The sequence below is a fragment of the Lissotriton vulgaris genome, unplaced genomic scaffold, assembly GCF_964263255.1.
Source record: "Lissotriton vulgaris unplaced genomic scaffold, aLisVul1.2 SCAFFOLD_958, whole genome shotgun sequence".
In the NCBI taxonomy this organism is placed as follows: domain Eukaryota; kingdom Metazoa; phylum Chordata; class Amphibia; order Caudata; family Salamandridae; genus Lissotriton; species Lissotriton vulgaris.
This window is the reverse complement of record NW_028249575.1, coordinates 594,365-620,411: the sequence shown is the minus strand read 5'-3', so window position 1 is coordinate 620,411 and position 26,047 is coordinate 594,365. Positions and strand designations below refer to the sequence as shown.

General features: G+C 46.8%; 1 protein-coding gene across 1 annotated transcript in view; it reads left to right on the top strand.

Annotated features, from left to right (window-relative positions):
• The window catches only part of LOC147663542 (sodium/calcium exchanger 1-like), a 126,769-nt gene that overhangs the window by 26,483 nt on the left and 74,239 nt on the right, over positions 1-26,047 (top strand). The window contains exons 2-5 of the mRNA XM_086950376.1: positions 5,598-5,704; positions 10,091-10,212; positions 11,585-11,684; positions 16,511-16,783. Coding sequence (XP_086806502.1) covers positions 5,598-5,704; positions 10,091-10,212; positions 11,585-11,684; positions 16,511-16,783 — 602 coding nt within the window. The remainder of the gene's footprint in view (positions 1-5,597; positions 5,705-10,090; positions 10,213-11,584; positions 11,685-16,510; positions 16,784-26,047) is intronic.

Genomic DNA, 26,047 nt, shown 5'->3' with positions numbered 1-26,047 from the left:
CCTTCCCCTGCCCGAAACCCTAAAGCCCTACTCCTGCACCACACCCCTGGCCCCCAGTCCTTCTTCTGCCCTAATCCCTAAAACCCCATGCGATCCCCCATGGCCCCTTCATGGGCCCCTTCAAGCAAGCATGTATGTTAAAGGCATATGCGTGCCATGTTTCCCTGACCCCTAACCTAAAGTCCTATCCTGGTACCTGGCGCACCCCCGGCTCCCAAACATTCTAAATAAATACCCTTCCCCTGCCCGAAACCCTAAAGCCCTACTCCTGCACCACACCCCTGGCCCCCAGTCCTTCTTCTGCCCTAATCCCTAAAACCCCATGCGATCCCCCATGGCCCCTTCATGGGCCCCTTCAAGCAAGCATGTATGTTAAAGGCATATGCGTGCCATGTTTCCCTGACCCCTAACCTAAAGTCCTATCCTGGTACCTGGCGCACCCCCGGCTCCCAAACATTCTAAATAAATACCCTTCCCCTGCCCTAAACCCTAAAACCCTACCCCTGCGCTACACCCCGACCCCCAGCCCTTCCCCTGCCCTTAACCCTAAAACCCTACCCCTGCACGACCTCCCCTGTCCCCCAACTCTTTCCCTACCCTAAACACTAAATCACTACCCCAGTGCTCCCCCAGCCTGTCCCCCAGCCCTTCTCCAACCCTCAACCCTAAAACACTACCCCTGCGCTCATCCATCCCCCAGCCCTTCTCTAACTCAACCCCTAAAATATAGCCCCCCCGGGCCCGGCCCATGCCCAATCCCCCTTACCTCTCTCCTAGTGCGGGCAGCTCATCTGAGGCGGTGCACGTCGTTGTGAGGAAGCGAAGAGTCTCTCCGTTTCCTGTTACAACGTGGATTGCCTACCAACGCAGCTGTTTCCACTCATAGTAACTACACATATGCCTTTACCATCCACAACTTTACAACAAAATTCGTTGCAAATAGCATGTGTGGTAAAAGCATATGCTTAGTAAAAAAAAAAGCGTAGTAAAGGCTGCGTATTGTAATGGAACTTGCATTGTAATGCATGATTTGTAATGGCATGCATGGAAACAGCTGCGTTGTAATGTGTATTTTATGTGGACATCTCAGTGGATTGGTGCTTTTGCGGCAGAGAGCCCTGTGTTACCTACAGGCCACAAGTTATAATTTTTGTAATATAGCTCAGCGAGTTTTGAACCGGCATCAAGGAGCTGGATGAAACTGCAAGGGATAGGTATCAAGCCTAAATTGTGTATTTTTCTCATTCTTTCGTTAATCTAAGTTTGCTAAAAGTGGTTCCTTTGGATGGTAATTTGTGTGGCGTATTTGTAAGTGATAGAGAAATGATTATTAGTGTAATTACTCATAAAGACAAATATATCTGACTTTCATAAAATGCCCACTTACCTCTTCCATAGGGAACTTGGAAAACCAAACACCTGCCTCTAAATCGTATTTCAACTCAAGCACTTGGAAAGTGACAAGCTAAGAGTCTTTCTCTCCTCGATTGCTGATGGCCCATTAAGTAAGCCATTTGTGTTGGGCCCAGACTTTGTGCTGGCAAATTGCTCCCGGACCTTGTGCGCACATTTCACTGACGTCGACTTGGGTCCCGGATATAGCTCAGTGACAGCTGCCAGATCCCGACGGGCCCCACCCACATCATTCCCGGCACAGAATCCATACTAAGTATTTTTTTTTAAAGAGTTTACCTGTGCATTTTTTTTGCCTCCAAGTGCAAAACTCTATCCCCCAGATGCATCAAGCATCCATTTTGCGATTCCTTATTAGCGAAAAATAAGGAATCGCTAATAATGAATCGCAAAATGCTATGCAAGAAGAACTCGCTCAAAAAATAGCGAATTCTTAAAATTCCTAAATTCAACTCGCAAATTGCGACTCGCAATTAATGAGTACCTCCCCAATCATTCCTATGGGCCTATAGGCCCATAGAAATGAATGGGAAGACATTTTCAATTTGCGAATCGCAATTAGCGAATCGCATATTGAGAATGCGATTTCAAGGGTGCAGGGGTGTCCAAAGGACACCCTGTTGCGCCCCTGAAAATGATCTGTGCACATGTGTGCGCAACATGAAACTTTGAAAAATGCACAAAAGTGCATTTTTCAAAGTTTTTGCAAATTACCATGAAGTTGAACGTCATGGTAATTTGCCACTCCTATTAGTGAAATCGCAAATTTCTTAACTTTGATGCATTGCATTTAAGGAATCTCAATTTGAGATTCCTTAAATGCAAGTAATCGCAATTTAGCAAATTCTTAATTTGCGATTTTTGCATTTGGGATGATGCATCCCAAATGCAAAAATACCAGTCGCAAAGGGGCAGATTCTGAGTATCTGCCCCTTTGCGAGCGGATTTTACCTTGATGCATCTGGGCCTATCCCCCAGATGCATCAACAACCCATTTTGCGATTCCTTAATAGCGAAAAATACTGATTCGCCATTAAGGAATAGCAAAATGAAATGCCTCAAGAAATCCCTTAAAAAATAGCGATTTCTTAGAATTCCTTAATTGCGACTTGCAAATTGCGAGTCGCAATTAAGGAATACCTCCCCATTCATTCCTATGGGCCTAGAGGCCCATCGGAATTAATTGGAAGACAGTCTCAATTTGCGAATCGCAATTAGCGATTCGCATATTGAGATTGCGATTTCAAGGATGCAGGGGTGTCCAAAGGACACCCTGTTGCACCCCTGAAATTGATCTGTGCACATATGTTGCGCACACACATGCTGCGCGCAACATGAAACTTTGAAAAATGCACTTTAGTGCATTTTTCAAAGTTTTTGCAAATTACCATGAAGTTGTACTTCATGGTAATTTGCGTGCCCTATTAGCGAATTCTCTATTTTTAAAACTTTCATGCATTGCATTTAAGGAATCTCAATTTGATGCATCTAGCTGTGTATTCCTAGTATATAAATATCTCAGCCTCTTTGCCAGTATCAACAATGCTAATTACTGATGAAGACCAGGGATGCCTGCCCACCAACACGGGGCTGGACCCGATTAAGGCTAATAGGGGTCCTTTGGCCCAAGAAAACAAATGAAAAAGCTTTCCAGCCATCAAGTAAAAAAAAAACTGTTCTTTAAACAACACGAATAAGTGGTGACCTAGACTGGAAAAATCATTTTGAGTTTCTAAAAGAAAAGTTTCCACAATGTATTTCAACCCTTAAATGTGATGTAAATGTAGAAGCGAGTTGGAAAATTTACAGAGGAAATATGAATAATTGGTATTTGTGAAAACGCACTCCTTCACTATGATAAATATAAACACATTCGATACACTTGTGTGATGTATAACTGTATGTTTGTTTCACATTGATGACAAGTTCATATACATTGTCGTATGGTATGGACCCAATACCGATTAGGAAGCAGGGGAGAAGAGGAACCCCTATCTATGCTGACTACTACAGTAGTTTCCAAGGGCCTTAATGGGTATTGTAAATTTTGGTAGAAGAAGGAGGCCTCTCAGTGAGAGAAAACAGCAGAATAATGTATAGAGGGACATATTATCAAGGAACGGCGTTACAATTATCGTTGATTTAGCGGCAGAAAACTGCCGCTAAAGCGGCGATAATCGGCTTGATAATACGGCCTTGAGAATTCCAATAGAAGCCCATGTTCTACTGTGATTCAGAAAAGGGGGTGGTGATGAACAGAGTGTCTGAATTAAGCAGACCACTCTTACCCAGTCCAAAGATCAGGGCTTGATCCATCACCGTTATTTATCTCACTGCACCATCCCAGCTCAGAACCTGGCTATATACAAATCAGTCTGTCCCTGGCCCAGTGCATCATGGGAACATGGCAGACTAAACTACCAAGCCAATTCTTCACCAGAAAGGAGACAAGCTACCGGGGACCGGTTTCTGGCATTTCAGCCTTCTTCGGCCCGGCTTGCTTGAATCCTGATGGTGCAGTGAGAAAGGGACTCATGTCTGAGTATACCCTGCCACACCTATAGTGGCCAAAAACGATTCAGAAAAGGGGGTGGTGATGAACAGAGTGTCTGAATTAAGCAGACCACTCTTACCCAGTCCAAAGATCAGGGCTTGATCCATCACCGTTATTTATCTCACTGCACCATCCCAGCTCAGAACCTGGCTATATGCAAATCAGTCTGTCCCTGGCCCAGTGCATCATGGGAACAGGGCAGACTAAACTACCAAGCCAATTCTTCACCAGAAAGGAGACAAGCTACCGGGGACCGGTTTCTGGCATTTCAGCCTTCTTCGGCCCGGCTTGCTTGAATCCTGATGGTGCAGTGAGAAAGGGACTCATGTCTGAGTATACCCTGCCACACCTATAGTGGCCAAAAACGATTCAAAAAAGGGGGTGGTGATGAACAGAGTGTCTGAATTAAGCAGACCACTCTTACCCAGTCCAAAGATCAGGGCTTGATCCATCACCGTTATTTATCTCACTGCACCATCCCAGCTCAGAACCTGGCTATATGCAAATCAGTCTGTCCCTGGCCCAGTGCATCATGGGAACAGGGCAGACTAAACTACCAAGCCAATTCTTCACCAGAAAGGAGACAAGCTACCGGGGACATGGGCTTCTATTGGAATTCTCAAGGGCGTAATATTAAGCCCATTATCGCCGTTTTACCGACAGTTTTCTACCGCTAAAGCGGCGATAATTTTAACTCAGCTCCTTGATAATGTGCCCCAGAGTTCCTAGGGGCATATTATCAAGCCTGGGCGATAAAATTATCGCCACTTTATCGGCAGGAAACTGCCGATAAAGTGGCGATAATGGGCTTGATAATATGCTCTATGGAATTCCAATCGAGGCTCATGTTAGATGTCCTTCACATTTAACATGAGCTTCGATTGGAATTCCATAGAGCATATTATCAAGCCCATTATCGCCACTTTTGTTGGCAGTTTCCTGCCGATAAAAGCGGCGATAATGTATCGCCCTTGCTTGATAATATGCCCCCTAGCTTTTTCTCTAGATCCAATGACGGTGAAAGGTGGGCGTCCTCTTTCAATGCGTCAATGTGTTTCAACCTGTGAACCACGTGCATGGCTCTTCAGCAGAATGAGTCTATGGTTATCATTTGCTCTATATGAGAATGGTTATGATGAATTTGGAGGAACAGGAGTGGGGTTGTTATACAATAATGCCCTTGGACGAACAGGCTTGTTCTTGTAGTAAGCCGGGGACAGATAAGGCTAACTAACTTATTGAATTAGTAAAAGGAGAGGACAGGGCACACCGTGTCTGACTCCCTATTTCTTTGCTGTTTTATGTAGCTTGAACTTCACTCAGCAGGGTTTCAGAGAATCTACTCCAGGTTCAAGAACTCAGACCTTCATAACCCACCCAGGGCCATTTAATTCACATCAGCTTCTACACAAAATCCTGTGTATACTCTGTAGAGCATTCTAGCCCCCAGGGAAGCGTTGGGGGTGACTGTCACATCCTCAACATCCTCTCAGCTGCAGATGTGACATCTGCCCTCTGTAATCACATATGTGGGTCTTTGGGGTCGTTTAATGGCTCTTAGTCACCGGAGACATTCAAGCACGTATCAGATCTTAAGACTTTTTTTTCTGTCTGTCTTTCTTGTGCGCAGGAAATTAATTGAGATCAAAATCATTGACGACGAGGAGTACGAGAAAAACAAGAACTTCTTCATCGAGATCGGCGAGCCCGTGCTGCTGGAGATAGGCCAGAAGCAAGGTACGGAGGCTTGAAGCGAGAGCGAGAGGAGGGGAGAAGCAGATGGAAAGAGGTGCAAGGGAGCCAATCAGAGTGAGAGAGTGAAGCAGAGCCAGAGAGGCAAGGGAGGAGCTAGAACATTGACATAACCCCCACCTTGAACCAAAGCTCTTGAGGCAACGAGCGTGTGAAGGGTGGTATTGCTACCCTCTCCAGGAGGGCTCTCTTGTCTCTTCCATCCAAACAGCTATCCATTCATCCTTTCATCCTTCCATCCACCCGCTGATAACCACTATTTCACCTTGACATTCTTTCATCCATTCATTCCTTCATCTATCATTCAGTATTTCACTATTCTGTCAGTCCGTCCATCCACCATCCATCTCCAAACGTATTCAGCAAACGTATCCATCCAATCTAGCCATCCATCCACCCATCCTTTCAGTCATCCATCCCTCCATCTACCTTTTCACTCATCCATCCATCCACTTGCTCATCCACCCACCTACCCATTCAGACATTCACCCTCCATTTTACTCATCCATCCATCCTTTCAGTAAGCCACACACTCTTCCACCCGTCCATTCTTTCATCCACTCATCCATGCATCTACCCATCCATCTGTCCTTTCACTCATCCATCATTGCTTTCACTCATCCACCCCACCCCATACATCCTTTCACTCATCCATCCATCCAGCCATCTTCCCTTTCACTCATCCATCCCCACTTTCACTCATCCATCCATCCTTTCATGCACATATCTATTGATCCATCCACTCTTCCATGCATTTATCCGCCCACCTACCTATCTATTCACCCATCCACCCACTCTTTCACTCATCCATCTATCCTTTCACTCAACCATCCACCCACCCATCAATCCATAAATCCCCCAATCCATTGATCCTTTCACTGAGTCATCCATCCTGTCACCTGTCCATCCATCCACTCACCCATCCATCCATTTATTCATCCACTATGCATCCACGCGTTCATTTACCCTTTCACTCATCCATCTATGCTTTCACTCATCCACCTCGCCCCATCCATCCTTTCACTCATCCATCCATCCAGCTATCTTCCCTTTTACTCCATCCTTCCTCCCTTTCACTCATCCATCCATACACTCTTTTACTCATCCATCTATCCTTTCACTCAACCATGTTCATATCCATTGATCCATTCACCCTTCCACCTACTCTTTCATACATTTATCCACCCACCTGCCTATATATTCACCAATCCATCCACCCTTGCACTCATCCATCCATCCTTTCACTTGAGCATCACCCACCCATTAATTTATCAATCCACAATCCATCGATCCTTTCACTCAACCATCCATCTACCCTTTCATCCAACCATCTGCCCACCTTCTCATCCATCCTTTAGCTCAGCCACCCATCCTTTTACCCATCCATTCATCCACTCACCCATCAATCCATTCACCCTTGCACTCACCCATTCATCCTTTCACTCAACTATCCACCCACCCATCCATCCTTTCACTAAGACATCTATCGGCCCTTTCTTCCATCTATTCTTTCACTCATCCATCGTTACATCCATCCTTTCACTCATTCATCTGGCCATCTCTCCATCCACCCTTTCATTCAATCATCCATCCTTTCACTCACACATCCATCCATCCCTTCATCCTATCATTCACTTATCCACCAACCCTTTCATTTAAATTATGAGTCTTTTTCTGCCAAGCTGTTGACAGAAGAGGTCTATCCAGAACTCCACCCCCACTGGATCTGCTAAAGCCAGGGGTTCACCATGCCCCTTGAGAGAGGAGACGAGGGAAAGGCAGAAGATGTGGTAGACCATGAAAGAGAGAGGAGGGGGCAGGGGATACAGCAAGGAAGGGAGTGGATATAGGAGAAAGGGCAAGAGAAAGAGATGGCGAGAGAGAAGGAGAGGATAATAAACCAAGGGCCAGATGTACAAAGCATTTTTCCAGTCGCAACAAATCATGGGTTTGCGACCAGAAGATTATTTTTTCAGATGTACAAAATGCAAAAAGCGATTTGGTAACTTGTTACTAAGTCGCAATTTACATTTGTACTTCGGTATTTGGAAGGGGAGTTCTTTTTTGTTTCCCTTTCCAAATGACGACTTGGTATGGTATGTATTACTGTTTTGCTACCAAATTCTGTTCGCAAAGCTGTAATACTTTACCACCATTTTCAAAGTGGCTCCTTCGTAAATGGGAAGGGGTCCCCTTGGGATCACTTCGATAATGTAGAAACCATTTTTTTACGAGCAGGCAGTCGTCCCATAGACCATTGCCTACTCTTAAAAAATTAAACTTCAAAGTTGCATTTTTTTTCTTTTTAAATGCATCCCGTTTCCCTTTATGAGAAACAGGCTGCATTTTTAAAAAAGATTGCTGTATTAAAAAGCAATCACAAACATGGTGGTCGGCTGACCTCAGACGGCCACCATCCCTGCGATGGCTGTGATTCCTAATGGGTAGCAAATTGTGACCTATCTCAGTAATAATTATCAGGTAGGTCGATTTGTGACCTATTGCAATTCGGAGATAATCGCAATTAGGAAATCTGTATTCCTGATATCTGTACATCTGGTCACATGTACCCATGAAAGAGACATTGGGAGAAGAAATGAGAAGGGATGGAGAAGAAGGCAAGGAGATACAAATGAAATTTGGCGCCCTCGCTACTGTTGTTTTATAAGATGAGACGGCAGCGGCTCCGTCTGTATTCAGAGGTCAGCTCCTGACTGATACCATCACAGCAGTGACTGATCTCTGAACACAAACATCTCCACACCTCCCCCAACTCACCTGAATCTCTCACAGCTCGGGTCTGTCACAATGGTGCCAAGTTGTTTGTTGCGGGTGGCGTTTGTGTGTGGCAGCAGGGTGTGGGAGGGTAGGACACGGAAACGGTCTGATGGGTGTTATATTAAACTCCTGCAGCACCTTTACAAGTGATTGAAAGCACTTAAAATTGAAGTCACTGGACGCTGCTGTTTGCATGACCTTAATCAGGACCGGACTGGGAACCAAAACCGGCCCTGGCTAACTGCTCGGCTGGCCCCCAGGGGGAGAGGGGGAGCGGCCGAGCTGTTTCCTAGGGCCAGTTTCGGCTGATTTTGTTACAGGGGTCTGATATTGCCGGCCCCTATAACAAACACGCCCCGCCAGGGCCCAAAAACTGGCCCCCACCCTGGCCCAAAAACTGTCCCCCACCCTGTCGGCCCACCGGGGAAACGCCTGATGCCCGCTACGGCCAGTCCGGCCCTGACCTTACTGCAAACAGCTCTCTGCACCTCTCCGAAGACTGGCGCCCTGGTCCTGGGCCCAGCTTGCCCATGCCAAAAGCCGGTCCTGGTCAGAAGAAATAGTAAGAAAGAGCAAAGTAAAGCAGACTGTAAGATAGAGAAAGTAGAAGTGAATGTAGAAGTGAGGAAAAAGGAAGGGAGAAGAATACAGGATATAATGGGACAGGAAAAATAGATGCACCGGGGTGTAGCTACCATTGGTGCAGCTGGTGTAATGCACCGGGGCCCAGAGGGGGGAGGGGGCCCAGTCTGCCCTGCACCAACTAATGTTATTTCAGAGGCTGCCTGTTCTGATATTTTTTTTTTGTACACACATCATGCCCGGGGCGTTAGCAGTGTTAACGTTTCAGGGGAGGAGTGAAGAGGGTGTAGAAGATAAGGGAACAATAAAAAGAGAGAGAGGAAAGAGTTCAAAGAAAAGGAGAGGGTGAAAGAATGGGGAGGAGGGCAGGAAAATGTGACAGACTGGGAGAAGGAAATAAAGTTGAGAAAGATAAAGGATATAAGGTCAAGGACGAGCAAAGTGGGCAAGGGAAAAGGAAAGGAACCAGAAATAAGGAGCGATGGGAGGGAGGAGATGAGGGTGAGTGAGAGACAGAAGCCGGGGAAGAGGAAGACTGAGGTAGGGGACCGAGGGAAGAGCATTAAATGGATGAAGAAGATGAGAGAAGAGCAGGTGGAAACAAGGAGGCAAAAGGAAAGGCTGGTAAATGAGGAACTGTGAAACACGTAAATTACATTAGGGTAGCTGGTGCAGTGACACCGGCTGCCAGGGTGTGCTAGGCATGCTGCACCTCAATTATAGCAGTATTTGAAGACCGACTAGGGGGCCTAGTTTTATTTCTTGCTCTAGGGCCCATGACCCCCAGGCTAGGCCACTGTAGATGAGGGATGAAGGAAGGGAGAGTGGGTGAGGAGAGACAAGAAACAAAGGACGCGTGTATGACTCAGGAGAAGCTTGGAGAGTCCTATCAGGCAGAGAAAGAGGGACTTTAACAAGCTATGTCTGAACTTAAAATAAAATGTGCAACCACAAGCAGCCACCCTTAACCTCGGCCAGGTCCTCACTCTCTTCTCCGCTCTCATGCCGCAGGTGACTCCAACGAAAACAAGCCAGCTCCGGGGTGCGAGGAGGACATCGCCCGGATGGGGTGCCCGAGTCTCGGGGAGCACACCAGGCTAGAGGTGGTGATCGAGGAGTCCTATGAGTTCAAGGTAAGTGCCCCCCTCTGGCGAAATAAACTTCTTAAACACCACAGGGCAGGGGAGTAACGGAGTCCCTGCGGTGAGGGCACCTCCCAACCTTCAGGGGTCTCACCTTCCAACCCGAGACCTATACATATCTATACATATCTGTGAGATCTGGAAGTGTCAGGAGCCCCTTACCACATTCTGCAGGGAGGTCCTGTGATTTTGGGTTACCGCACTAGCACAGGGTGGTCGTGAGAGCAAACAGCGGTTACAGGGCAGACGGTGCCAAATAGTCCGCATGCCAACTTTTGAGACTGAAGCAGCAGCACAAGTCAGGCAGTCAAGGGGTAACTTTTATTGATAAAGTGGTTGTTCCTCACCAATATTCTAGGTAAGAGATCTGGAAATAGTTAAAAGATTTCTCCCAAAACTGCTGACTTTATACAGCCTCCTTGCTGCTTGGTTGAACTGCCAATTCATCCCTTTAGTGACCCTTCCCGCAGACAGGGCTGTCCGTGAGCCTCGGCTAATGGTGGCCATGGCTAGCAGCTCCTACCAGTCACCCAGGCACTGCCCTTGCCATCCCTGGTCTCAAGGTCAGTGCTGCTTACATCCAGTGGTTTCTACTTGTTGCCCCACCCATAGCCAGTAAGCAACTCAAAGCAGATTGTCGGGGGAACCAATGGTAGAACAAGGATGGGGCAATACAGTGATGTCATCGTGGCTTAAAGCGTCTTTGATGTCAATCCTATACTGCCATTTTGGTGAATCTGCCTCCGCGAGACTGTCATTTGCATTTGCTCAGTTCAATGAATATCTGCATTTTGCCTCGCTACATTACTTCTCAGGACGCCCACTCCTTTTACCGCTCTCCCTTTAGTGAGACTTACCATCACATTTAGTGAAGATGGTATCTCCTAAAAGCAATAGAGACCCCCCTTCACTTACCAACTGTATATTTCAAAGGACCATAATGAAGGATTTCTGCATCTTTTTAAAAGGTACATTGTCCAGGTTTCCAAACAAACCTTGAGTTCAAAATGGCAGGCACTGGCAGAGATAAGAATAATCCCTTGCCTGTCGAACAAAGGTGGGCAACAGTCATTCCATTAAGGTCTCAGTTATCCTCCACAACCTTGGACATGCATACTCCACATATTCCATAATGGCGTACTGCAATATGTTGGGCCACCTCACACACCCTTGTTCACCTCAATGGGATTTACTTATTTCTCACCTTGCTTACCTGTATGACGTCTTGATCGGTCACCTCTTCACGCGCCTCGCGCTCTTCAGTGGAGCTTCTGCAGTACGTACACAAGGCAGGCTTCAGCAGTCTAGGTGTTCCAGGGCATGTTTTAGTGGTTCATGTCCATGTTTCTGCTTCTTCCACCAGAGCACCGTGGACAAGCTGATCAAGAAGACCAACCTGGCGCTCGTGGTGGGCAGCAGTAGCTGGAGGGAGCAGTTTGTCAGCGCGGTGACCGTCAGTGCCGGTAAGTCACGCGGCAGGAGAGTAGGAAGGGATTGAGGAAAGTGGGAAGGTGGAGCTCAAACTTTTGTGGTGACTGGACAGCCTCATTCACCCTTGAGAGTTCTCCAGGGCTCCTTCAGGCATTCATCGGAGGCGTGCTAGGACCTAGGGTGGAGACATGTTAAGGTACACACCGGCGTTAAAATTATCGCCGCTTTAGCAGCAGAAAACTGCCTCTAAAGCGGCGATAATGGGCTTGATAATACACCCTTCAGAATTCCAATAGAAGCCCATGTTCACAGAACATGGGCTTCTATTGGAATTCTCAAGGGTGTATTATCAAGCCCATTATCGCCGCTTTAGCAGCAGTTTTCTGCTGCTAAAGCGGCGATAATTTTAACGCCGTTCCTTGATAATATGCCCCTGGGAACTTAGTGACATTCAGTTTGGACTGCAGACTTCCGATGTGCACTGGAGACTCCGAATAATTTGAATTTCCACTGCTGTTTCTTGTGTCCAGAGGACTCACCTGAGTACTTTGGTGGCAATCGCAACCCTACAACTGTTCCTTTAATCAGAAATTTTTATAGAGGAGAATCTGAGGAGGACCCCACTAAAAGGGAGTCATCCAGAAGTTACCGAGTAATGTGAGGGTAGCACCCCCTCTAGGCCCGGACTGACTACGGGGCGTTTTGGAATGCTGCCGAGCTGGGGGCTGATTTCACTGCAGTGGGGGCTGATTTTGTTCATGGAGACCTGCGTGTGCTTCAAAATAATTAAAGCAAAACTAATTTTGTTCAGTACACGCAGGTCCCCATCAACGAAATCAGCCCCCAGCTCAGCAGCATTCCAAAACGCCCGGTAGCCAGTCCGGCCCTGACCCCCTCTAATATCCCGACAGGCCTATCTTCAGACATATCTGGCCTCAATCTCTGCACCATCCATCGAAGTCCCTTTCGCCCTTGCAGTCCGACAACCGTTCGCTGCTCCTTAACATCCATTATAAAACAAAACGAGCAAGTCCATGCAAAGCAGTACTAAAAAAAGAATACCCTTTTCAAAATTCATCAAAACCACCAGCGGGTCATCATTAGCAGGACTGCATTTGCTAATCCCATAAATACTGGATGATCACTTAAATCGCTCAAGCACGGCGGATCGATAATGCTCAGTCCCGCCAAAAAAATCATTTTTGCCCATAAATAAATTACGGGCTCCTGTGGGCTGGCCGCTGAAGCACGCATTTAGATGATCATCTCGAGTATGGATCAAAGACTCCAACTTGGAGAACAGCGCTATGAGCGCGTGCCTCCTAATTCACAAATCAACCATGAATTCTCATTGGCTTCGGGGTCATGGTCCAATGAGCCTGTTTTCAGGACCCTCAGGCTGAATGCATTGACAGGGCCACTTGACTAACACTGATTTGTCCCCAACGTTGTCATTAGCGAATAATTAGATTTACGCTGATGTGTATACTCGCTGTTGCTTTTTATAGCCATACAAAACACTGAGAGATCAGATCCTCGACGCCTGAGGAGATATCTGATGCGTATTAACAGAACTCTTCATAATTATTGTGACGTTGGCCCTCCTCTAATTCCTATAGTTCTTTGCATCTTCCTCTTGCTTGTAAAATCACATTTTACCTCCCATAAGATATGGTCTGGCTACTGTGAATGTGTTCACAAAGTCAGTAGAACTGGTGCAGGGTGAGTTGCACATCTGATATGCAAAACTACTATCACAATAAAGCATTCATTTTGCTCAGCAGTATCTGAGCAGTTGAGAGCGTCAAGACCAGGCGTTGAGGGGTGTTTTATACATTTTTCGTGACATCACACATGTTGATTATTTGGTAAGAAGGAACATTAGTCAGTGTTGGCTGTACAACATATCATAGATCTATTGGTGGTAGACACTCCAAATGGTTCATGCTCTGCTTTAGTGCTTGGCAGTTCGGGCTGGACTGTTCCCATGAGGCACAGGGTCAGACTGATTTGCATATGGCCATGTCTGAACTGGGGTGGCAGAGTGGGCTAAAGAACGGTGATGGATTAAACCCAGATCTGTTGACTGGGTGTGAGTGTTTGATTGGTTCAGATGCTCCGTCCATCACCACCCCCTTTTGTACTGCTTTAGTTGGTGGCAGCCATCTTGATTATTATTAGTATCCCCCAATCCGAACAGGGGACGCCGACTTGAATGTAATCAGGCGCCTCTGTTGGGATGGTATGGTATTTTGTATGTTTTAGGCGATCTACTTGGGATGTGGTTGCCATACTGAATGGCATTAGATGCTTTTTAAGAAGGTGGAAAACACACTATACGTTAATAGCACTATCCATTGTGTTTGTACAGCCATTAATCTTTTTAGGAGCCCCATTGTGGACGTTGTGAACCATCTTGAATGTTATAGGCTAAGGGCCACATGCATCATTGAAAATACCAGTCGCAAAGGGGCAGATTCTCAGAATCTGCCCCTTTGCAACCGGTATTTTTGCATTTGGGATGCATCATCCCAAATGCAAAAATCGCAATTTAAGTAATCGCTAAATTTGCGATTATTAAATTGCGATTGCATTTAGGGAATCGCAAAAATGCGATTCCCTAAATGCAATGCATTAACAACAAAGAAATTGCAATTTCACAATTAGGAAACGCAAATTACCATCAATTCCAAGTTGATGGTAATTTGTGAGAACTTTGAAAAATGCGCAAAAGTGCATTTTTCAAAGTTCCATATTGCACACATATACATGCTCTTGGGGCATGTGTGTGTGCAACATGTGATAACAATGCAATTTCAAGGGTGCATCAGGGTGTCCTTTTGGCCCCCTTGCACCCTTGAAATTGCATGCGCAATTTGCGAGTACCTATTTGGTACTCGCAAATAGCGCATTCAATTCCTATTCACTCCTATGGGCCAGGCCCATACGAATGAATGGGAAGCTATTCCTGATTTGTGATTCGCAATTTGCAAGTCGCAATTAAGGAATGTGTAGGAATCACAATTTTTTGTGTGATTCCTACATGCATAAGCATTTGCGATTCCTAAATTGCGATTTCCTAAAAATATAAATTTAGGAATCGCAAATGCAAACTTTGGTGCATGTGGCCCAAAGCTACTGGAATTATGCAGCAATGGAGAACCAAATTATGAGAAAATAACGAGAGGCTATGCAGCACATTTGATGGAAGAGCTACCTTGCTTTCAAGAAATTTTTTAAACACATGTAGATAGAAAATGGATCCCAGCAATGTACACAGTACAGAGCTTCTTAAGGAATGGCACTTTGTGGGCAAAGGATACATTAGTACCTGTTTTATACTTAAAAAGAGCAACCAACTGCTTTAATGGTGGCTAGTTATCTTTTGCAACGTGTCAACCTCTTGCGTTGCACCTGCAATACCATTTTTCATAGTACCTTTTGAACCACTGGGGCAAGAAATTAGGTTTAATGTTGAATTATATTTATATGTAGGAGCAGTATGAAGGTTTAGAAAATGAGGTAAATCAATAATGATGCAGAAAACGCCACAGCAACAGAATCACATAATTTCAGTGGCTGTGATAAGAAGCTCAAATTTGCAAGGGATCATCCATCTGAAATATTTTCAGGCACCTCAGTTGTGATGGAGGTGGTATCCTGATTACTATAACAAGTACCATTTGAGCTAATAGGCTGTTTCTGTATTGTGGGGTAGTGTTCTTAAAAGAGGTGTGTCTTCAACTCTTTCCTAAATCGAAGCAGCGTTCAGGGGGCGCCTTTGGATGCGAGGATGTTGTTTTAAATCATGGGGGCATTGATGGCAAAGGCCTGTACTATGTCTTTTTCTAACACCTCTTTGTCTCCAGTCTGATGGAGGGCTGGCTGTGGGTGTGCCGAGAGCCATCAGAGACGGTGACCTTGTCCAGAAGATAAGCTGGGATGCTTGGCGTGATTGCTTTGAAAATGATGAAGCTGGTTTTGAAGATGGTGCGGGTTGGCAAGTGGAGTCAATGGAGTTCCATCAGGATGGGTGTGATGTGATCATATTTCTTCCACCCCTGGCTGAGATGTGCTGCACTGTGTAGGATGCCCTTACGGAGTGTCAGTCTGGAGGCTATGGAGCAGGGTATTACCACCATCCAGACTGCTCAAGCCCTTGTGCTTTTGCAACCGGATGGTGGTACTGAAGATGCTTTCTTGAAGAAATAGTGTTTAGGAAGGCATTGTCTAGGGTATGTAGGTAGTTATCTCTGGTGCTGCAAAATAATAAGCTAGATTGGTAGTCATACAGGAGATGGTTAGTGCTGATGTGATCTTGGAGTTGAGCGTAGACTACTTTTTAAAGTTATCTTGTCTATGTAGGGTAGATGAGTGGTGCACACCGGTACATCACTCATCTACCCTAGATAGTTGGTGAGGTCTTCAGAGCCTAGAGTAGGTTTCATTAGGAGTGGAAGGATCTGACCTGTCTTGAGAGTTTCTGGGAAGATGCCCAGAGTGAGGGAGGCATTGACATTGGTGAGTAGAGGTCAGAGACCTTTCCCAGAGAGAGCTTTGAAGGACAGTAATTAACATAATCTTCAAGGGAAGTGGGTTTGAGGGGGTTAAGTATGTCAGTGAGAGACAGGTCTTTGAAGCATGACCGCAGTGGGATTCTACAAGAAGGACTGGGTGTAAGAGGAGAAGCAAGTTTGGTATTATTTATGTCCTGTTCACACGCTCTTATTTTTTTGCTATATGTCCACCGTATGTGACAGTTGTAATGCAATGATAAGCATTAACACAATTAAAAACCCTGTTTCTTACTCTCTAGTTTACTTTCACCTTCTCTGTCTTTCTATCTCCACAATCTTAGGTGATGATGATGAAGATGAAAGTGGGGAGGAACGTCTCCCCTCCTGCTTTGACTATATCATGCATTTTCTCACCGTCTTCTGGAAGGTTCTCTTCGCGTTTGTGCCACCCACGGAGTACTGGAGTGGCTGGGCCTGCTTTTTAGTGTCCATTTCCCTCATTGGCGTACTCACAGCAGTCACTGGTGACCTTGCCTCGCACTTCGGATGCACTGTGGGTCTCAAAGATTCGGTCACTGCAGTGGTGTTCGTAGCACTTGGAACCTCAGTACCAGGTAAGTTTCAAATCAAGAGAGTAGTTGGGGTGGAAGATTCTGAGGCAGACAGGTTTCCTCAAAGCAGCAGCTCATGCAGGCAGTGATAGAACAGTCACAAAGGGTATACACCTGTTACAACGCATTTGTTACTCCGCACTACCATTACAACGCGACTTTTACAACGCATACCATTACAACGCATTGCGCTGGGGGGCGCTCTAGGATAGGGAATAAGTATAATTTACTATCCAACACCTTCCCTAGGGTCCACGGGGACTGGAGTTAGAATAGTAAATTATACTTACCACTATCCAGCACCTCAAAGCGCTATGCGTTGTAATGGTATGCGTTGTAATGGTCGCGTTGTAACGGTAGGTAGTTGTAATAGTATGCGTTGTAACATGGTACATCCGTCACAAAGTCCAAACACAGGCAGTCTTTTGGCTGACACACACATATACATAAAAGGTGGACATTATGTACAAAATGTTAGCGTGACCCTTGCCCAACGCAATAGATAGCATCAATTTAGTAAGCATTTCAACAGTCAGTGTGTGCAGTGCCAAATTTGCATTGAATCTCATGAGAGCCCATGCTGCTGTGTACCACTCACCTCTTTCTCAAAGTCACAACGTGGACCAAGTGCCAGAGACAACTACAGTAATATGTGCTTTTGGAGAGTAAAACATATTTTAGCTTAAAGCCGATGTGTTTTTTTATTGATGAGGGCCAGGGTGCTAAATGTTTTGCAGGAAGCATAACAAAACATGGGTTAACAAAACCAACAGGATGACAGTCAACATCAGCTATATTGGCTTTGCCACTGCTTGCTTTACACTGAGGAGTAGATGCATCTTCTCTACTGCGTTAAGCAAGAGCAACAGTTTAGCACAGTGATGCTTGCACTCAGTCAGTAGTGTTCTGCACTGTAGGGGAATATAATTTATTGTACCTTGAAAACATGATGTATTTTGTTGTTTGTGATGTTCAGTTTGGAATCTAAAAAATGTCTATTATTTAATTTTGAATAGATTCTCGTCTTTCTCGGACCATTCTTACATCTTGTAATGTGTTTTACAGTCACCAATCAAGCAGAGAAGTCAATTTGCTAAATGTATCTATATCTATAGCTCTATATATATTTACTTAAAAAACAAAGGTTACAGGGATGTTATAGTTAGGTTCAGATTCTACACACACAAACCAGACAGAAAGTCAGCAGTTATAGTTAGAGTTATCTCAAGTAACTACAATTTTTGCCTTAAGGTAACTATAAGTCAAGCTCCCGCCATGCACAGTTTTCTCACCAATAATTTTACATTGAATGTTACATTGATATCAATGCTGTCATTGAAGATGTTATGGGTTATGTAATATGTGGGACAATTAGCAGTGATTGGCAAGGGTTTGAGTTATAGTTACCTTAGGGCACGAGTTATAGTTACTTGAGATAACGCTAACTTTAGCTGCTGAATTTCTATGTTTTTTTTGTGTGTAAATCAGAAACTACCTATAACGTCCCTGTAGCCTTTGGTTTAGTACATCTCTAAGGTTTTTTTTTCAATTCTATTCCTATCTATAACATCCCTGTAACCTTTAGTTTTATCAGTGATGTTCTACGCTTTTTGAATGCTTTTTCCACTCTATAATCTCCCTGTAACCTTCGTTTTTTAGTGAATTTCTATGTTTTTTTTTTATGTTAAGTAATATTTAATTAGCATACTTTAATCCAACTGCTGCTACGCAGGGCCGTACATGGGTATGTGTCCCCCGGTCATATTGGGCCCCAGGCATCCCATCCCCCGGTGCCCACCACTGTAATTATGGGGGAGGGGCCACACAACTCCCGCCCTGGGCCAATTCTGGCCCCAGGGACCCCATCTCCTGGGGCTCACCACTGTAACTATAGGGGGGGGGCATGCAACCCCTCTCCCCGGGCCAATTCTGGCCCCAAGGACCCTTTCTCCCAGGGCCCAGCCATATTGAAAATAGGGAGGTGGGCACACATCCCCCCACCGTGGGCCAATTCCGACCCTTGGATCCTATCCCCGGGGCCCAGCACCTTTTGTAAATGGGAGGGAGGCACATAATACCCCTGGCACATTTTAGCCCCAGTAACCCCATCGCCCAGGGCCCAGCCAATAACAAAATTGGAAGGGGCATGCAGCCCCCCTCCCTGAGCCAATTTCAGCACTGGGGACCCAATCCTCCAGAGCCTAGCACGTTTTTGATAGGGGAGGGGGGCACAGAGCCCCCTCCCCAGGCCGATTTTGGCCCCAGTATCCCATCCCCTCCGGCCCGACTAACTATGGGTGAGTACCTTGGTACCCACCCAGGTCGCCCACAATCTCCTTTTTTGGGGCTGGCCCCCCAATGCCCCAGCTGGCTCACCACATCAAGCGGAAGCCAGCATTGCATCTGCCCACAGGGAGCAACTAAAAATGCTGCTCCCTGAGGGCGGGATCAAAATTGAGATCAGTTTCCCTGCCAGCAGTGACAGAGCTGAAGTCCACTCCCAGCTGGCTGGAGCATTTTTAAAGCTTCTGCCAGCTGATAGTAGACTTTGTGTTTGCTCTTGATTGGCGGGAGTTTTAGTATTGCTTCCCCCAAGCGAGAGCAAACAGAGGTAACCCTGTCCGCGCCAGTGGAGGTGGACAGCCCGGGACATAGCAGGAGCCGCCCATGGGGAATGGGGTCTTCAGGGCCATTATTGGCTCTGTGAGGGGTACAGTGTAGCCCCACTCCAATTTCAAATTGCACGCAGACCTGGGGGATGGGGTCCACGGGGCGGAAATCGGCCTGGTGAGGGGGCAGTGTACCCCCTACCTATTTATGTTAATTGCCAGGACCAGAGGATGGGGTCCCCTGGGCGGAAATTGGAGCAGGGAGGGGGCCGTAAGGCACCCCTCCCCGAATGAATATGGGTCGGATTCCCAGGGAATGGGGTATCCATGGCCAAAATCAGCATGGGGAGGGAGGCCAAGCGCACCCCCTCCTCTGATTGTACTGCTCATAATGCCCCCTGGACTTGGCCCACCCTAGCGTCAGTAAAAAAAAAAGAAGTGCAGGAACCCACGCTTCTTTTAAATTTTTTAATTTTACAGTCGATTTGTGGATCATCCATTAATTTGCGGTAAAATAAAAATCTAGCAATGCTAAGGGATTATCCTGGTAGAAAACCTCCATTTACAGCAAACCCTGTTCTTGGGAGGAGATTTGGGCTTGCAACTAATTTGGCGGCCATGGTCCTATCGGGGTTCTAATTCTGGTTCCCTCACTTGACATCATTGTTCGATCCTGGACAAATTGTTAAGCACTGGGCACCTCATTTCCATTATCCACCAAAACTGAAGGTGCTTAGAAATGTGCTAAATGCCAGCACTAAGTATGGTGGATGTCGATGCTCGTTGGAGGCTCTTCATACAGTACATTGAATAGTGAGTGGACGTAAGATCTCTGAACAAGCTGCGCATTATACACCTCATTTACAATCCCATTGCGCCACTGGTGCATCATTTTTTTACGCACTGGCAGCGCAATGTGCTTGCCCATATTCACAAGGCCACGTAAAGTCACCCTGCATGACTTTTCATGGCCTTGTAAATATGGACCCTTTAACACATTACTCCGTGTGAAAGGGGCGTTCCATGGGTGTTGCTGTGGGTGTTCCCACGCATCACCCATGGAACCTGATATAGACCTAGATTTACAACGTTTGGAAAAGCTGGGAATGCGTCTGAACCCTATGCCTTCCCAGGGGAGGAGTAGGAGTAGCGCAATGAGGAGAAATCCTTTTATTTCTCCTCATTGTTTCCTCTTAGAAAGAGGAAAATGCCATTAATGATTGTTTTTGTGCAGGAAGGTGTCCCTTCAATCACCCCCACAAACATGTTTGGAGTGACCGTAGCAGGCACCGTAGCAGGTGGGCCGCCATGGTGGGGGCCGGTTTTGAGCCCCCGGGGGGCGGCGTTTTTGTTACCTGGGCCGGCAATGTCGGCCCCCTGTATCAAAATTGGCCTAAACTGACCCTAGCAAACAGCTCGGCTGCACCCTCCCCGGGTGCCGGGCAGCCAAGTAGTTTGCCAGGGCTGGTTTCGGTTTCCAGTCCGGCGCTGCCCACAATGCAGGCACCCTCGCAACGGGACGCAAGTGTGTCGTCATTGGTGCACAGCTGCTAATTGCGCGCCAGCGCTGGGGAAAAGGAAAGGAATGCGCTGTATCTTGTAGATAAGACGCATTACTGTCACTTTTCTTTCGAAGCGAGGCGGCACAGTAGGACGGCTTGCTGCACTGCAGTGTGTCAAAATGTCGTTCATGAGGCCCAATATATGTCTAAATACGGGCCGACTTAGCTTTTCAACTAGCCACAGTAGATACAATGAATACTGTTATATTGGCTAATAATAACTCCTAAAACTTGCAGATCGATGCAATGCAAAACTGCAGCATTGTCAATATCATATACATGCACCAGATATACAGTGAGCGAAGCACACACAGCAGCCCTGGGGTTCAAACATGAAGAAGACCTGGTTTTTTTTAATGTATTTAATTTTTTTACTTTTTTTAAAATATATGGTTATGATGAGATGAGTGCCCTTCTCTTTTTCCATAGAATGAAATGCCTGATATGCCTTTAACGAAAATGACTTGCAAAAGCAAACACCTAGAGGAAAATTCCATCTTAGAGAGGCGGGGGTGGGGTGCCAGGCCTCTCTACTGTCCAGCTGGGAATTAAGAAACAGCTACATTTGGGTGAAGTGGCCGCCCTCCCCCCATAAATCTGGGCTACGGTGCCACTGCACCTGCTGCGCCCCCATGAAAGCGCCCAAGAGGGATCGCTGACGGAGCAGTCACAGAGCTGTCACTCAAACAGGCTTGCACAGTGCGGCTGATCACACACAGGCGTACAGTCGCCACATACACATCTAGTCACAGACCAGCCTTCGGCTGACATCTGCAGAACTTAGCTGACATAGGCAGTCTCGGAGCAGGGCACACAAGCCGTCCAGTCCTGCGGGGTGGCGGGGGCAGTGAGAACCAGGCCAGGGCCTGAAAAAAAGATGGCGTGTCTGCTTCAGTCAGGTTCATAACGCGAGATGTGGGAGCGGGAGGGGCTCGGCAGCTGTGCCGGGAGCAGTGGGGATGCACGGAGGCTGGGGGGGCCTGGCTCATCCTAACTGTTATAATTGCTTCCTCTAATTGTCCCCTTGGTGTCGGGGCAGCCAGCAGGTGCGAGCTGGATTGGAGCAGGCGCCCAGCCACTCAAGCCGCCTTCTGCTCAGCAATTCTCTCTCTCTGTTACTGCGCCATCTCTCTGTCTCTGAGGAGCCCGCGGCCTTTCACTACCAATTCCACCCTTACCTCGCCGCCTCTCCACATATCTCCCTTCCCCTCTCCATCTCTCTCTCCCCCCTCCCTTCCCGCTCTCTCTATGGGTCTGTTGATCCCCCTCGCTTCTGTCTCATATTTCTTCCACCTTCCCTCCCTCCTTCAATAAATATGTCTCTTCGTCTAGCTGCCGTCTCGGCGCATCTCCCATCGCTCAGTGTGATGTTGTCTGATTCCGGAGCTGCCAGCACTAATATACCAGAGGAGGCCTCATCAGTCACAATAATTCAATACATTAGCTGCTCGATTACAGACCCTCGAGCCCGTCCTCTACTCTCATCAACTCCTCCACCGCCGCTCTTCTCTCCCCGAGACCTCTTCAGCAGCCCCCTTTCCCACGTCTTACACCACAGCCCTCCCTCCTCGTCTTTCTCATCCCCGTCTCGCGCTTCCTCGTGAGATGTCTTTCCCGCCTTCCTGTAAGCTCTTTCCGGTGGACTGGTTTCGTGCTGCTGATTCGACTTTTTCTCCCCCGATGGGACAAACTGTGGGGAGCCCTTCAGTTGGCGTCCCCTTCGGAGAACATGTTGGAAAATGTGGTAAACAATGCATCTTCGAGCAAGTCAAGTCAATAATGTTTATTTTGGAAGGGTATCCCATAAAACAAGCAACATAGACCTTATTGTGGTGTCTCGGGCCCTGCCCCATGCTAGACAGATAACTACACATCACACAGTGGAAGGGTACTGGAACTGGCCCAGGGCACGTGCGCCCGGCCCCTTTTATTTGCAGGGTCACCTGACCGGTGATGCCTGTGATGGGTGGGTGTGCAGTGTAGGTTAACACCAGGGGAAACACTAGAACGTGTCCAGCAGGACACTACACTTATGACAATTACATAACAGTAAAAATGTTTGATCGATAAGATCAATCCATTTTAACCCCTTCCCTGCTGCCGTTGGCCGTCGCGAGCACTCCCTCCCCAGTGCTGCGCATGATCAACGGCCGACGCAGCCCTGCCTACAGTTTAGAACACCCGCATTGTGGCGGAAAAACCGCTGCGGTTAAGGCGTTAAAATTGCGGTAACACATTTTTTTGGGCTCCCTATTCTTAGAATATGAAATTCATGGAACAAAATAATCTTTTACATAAGATATGTAAGAATAGGAGATCATGGCAATTTATTCCGCTATCATGTTAAAAAGTGCTGAACGTGTCTTAGTTTCTGATCTCCTGTAAGGCAGGTACTTTCATGACTAATCCCAATTTTTATCTAGTTTAAAATAATGCTAAAAGCCACGAGTTTAAAATGTAAGGCCATTCGCTTTCTCTATAAGGGCGACTGAAAATAAATACCTGCTTACTGCAAAACCAATGTAAGTGGCCATGTTGCTCCTTAGAATTCTTAGCGCCTCCAAATACCTCCATTCTCCAAGATATTTACATAGTGGCCATATCCACTTCCCTCTTGTGTACTGCACTGTTTCAATCTGTAACTTGGAGCATAGGGTATACATTGACGTGCTACAGACACTCCCGCTGGCAACCTGCAGAGCCATAGGCGTCCCTAATTCAAGTGTGCCATAGTGAATTTTTAAGTAAAGTGATTTCACAAGTTGCTTAAGTGGTAGGTCTAGAAATTCCTCGTAGCTTGCTGTATCCTTGATAGAGAGGAATTGCAGTGCCACCCTACTATGAGTAGAGGAGCTGTGGAGGCGAGCCTGGATGAAATCCCAACAATGGGCTTTCAATTGTAGTTTGGACGCTGCCACCAACGAACCAGGGTCTGTCCAAAAATGGCCGTGGTCCAACCTGTCAAGTCTATATCGGATATGTTCAAACTACGGGAATGTAAGACTTGTATCTAGGGTCAACAGTTCCTCTACTGCCCTCTGATACCTGCGCAGCTCCGCTGTCGTACACAGTCTTACCCAATAAAAGAGGGGTCTAAGTCTAGCAGGGACCCCCACTCTTTTTAAAGCAACATCTAAAAACAAAGGGGCAGATTTACAATAAGTGGCGCATCCCTGCATATCAGCAGGGATGCGCCACTTATTGTGGGCCTTGCATCCGCCACCATGGATGTGCCGCATTTACAATGCGATTCAGAAAAGGGGGTGGTGATGAACAGAGTGTCTGAATTAAGCAGACCACTCTTACCCAGTCCAAAGATCAGGGCTTGATCCATCACCGTTTTTTAGCTCACTGCACTATCCCAGCTCAGAACCTGGCTACATGCAAATTAGTCTGTTCCTGTCCCAGTGCATGATGGGAACAGGGCAAACCAAACTACCAAGCCAATTCTTATACTGGGAAGGAAACAAGCTTCCGGGGACCGGTTTATGGCATTTGAGCCGTCGTCGGCCCGGCTTGCTTGAATCCTGATGGTTCAATGAGCAAGGTACTCATGTCTGAGTATACCCTTCCACGCTTATGGTGGACAAAATGATTCAGAAAAGGGGGTGGTGATGAACAGAGTGTCTGAATTAAGCAGACCACTCTTACAGAGTCCAAAGATCAGGGCTTGATCCATCACCGTTTATTAGCTCACTGCACCATCCCAGCTCAGAACCTGGCTACATGCAAATTAGTCTGTTCCTGTCCCAGTGCATGATGGGAACAGGGCAAACCAAACTACCAAGCCAATTCTTATGCTGGGAAGGAAACAAGCTTCCGGGGACCGGTTTCTGGCATTTCAGCCGTCGTCGGCCCGGCTTGCTTGAATCCTGATGGTGCAATGAGCATAGGACTCACATCTGAGTATACCCTTCCACGCTTATGGTGGACAAAATGATTCAGAAAAGGGGGTGGTGATGAACAGAGTGTCTGAATTAAGCAGACCACTCCTACCCAGTCCAAAGACCAGGGCTTGATCCATCACCGAATTTTAGCTCACTGCACCATCCCAGCTCAGAACCTGGCTACATGCAAATTAGTATGTTCCTGTCCCAGTGCATGATGGGAACAGGGCAAACCAAACTACCAAGCCAATTCTTATACTGGAAAGGAAACAAGCTTCCGGGGACCGGTTTCTAGCATTTCAGCCGTCATCGGCCCGGCTTGCTTGAATCCTGATGGTGCAATGAGCAAGGGACTCACATCTGAGTATACCCTTCCACGCTTATGGTGGACAAAATGATTCAGAAAAGGGGGTGGTGATGAACAGAGTGTCTGAATTAGGCAGACCACTCTTACCCAGTCCAAAGATCAGGGCTTTATTCATTACAGTTTTTTAGCTCACTGCACCATCCCAGCTCAGAACCTGGCTACATGCAAATTAGTCTGTTCCTGTCCCAGTGCATGATGGGAACAGGGCAAACCAAACTACCAAGCCAATTCTTATACTGGGAAGGAAACAAGCTTCTGGGGACCGGTTTCTGGCATTTCAGCCGTCGTCGGCCCGGCTTGCTTGAATCCTGATGGTGCAATGAGCAAGGGACTCACATCTGAATATACCCTTCCACGCTTAGGTGGACAAAATGATTCAGAAAAGGGGGTGGTGATGAACAGAGTGTCTGAATTAAGCTCACTGCACCATCAGGATTCAAGCAAGCCGGGCCGACGACGGCTGAAATGCCAGAAACCGGTCCCCGGAAGCTTGTCTCCTTTCTGGTGAAGAATTGCCTTGGTAGTTTGGTCTGCCCTGTTCCCATGCTGCACTGGGCCAGGGACAGACTAATTTGCATATAGCCAGGTTCTGAGCTGGGATGGTGCAGTGAGCTAAATAACAGTGATTGATCAAGCCCTGATCTTTGGACTGGGTAAGAGTGGTCTGCTTAATTCAGACACTCTGTTCATCACCACCCCTTTTCTCAATCGTTTTTGGCCACGATAGGTGTGGCAGGGTATACTCAGACATGAGTCCCTTGCTCACTGCACCATCAGGATTCAAGCAAGCCGGGACGACGACGGCTGAAATGCCAGAAACCGGTCCCCGGAAGCTTGTCTCC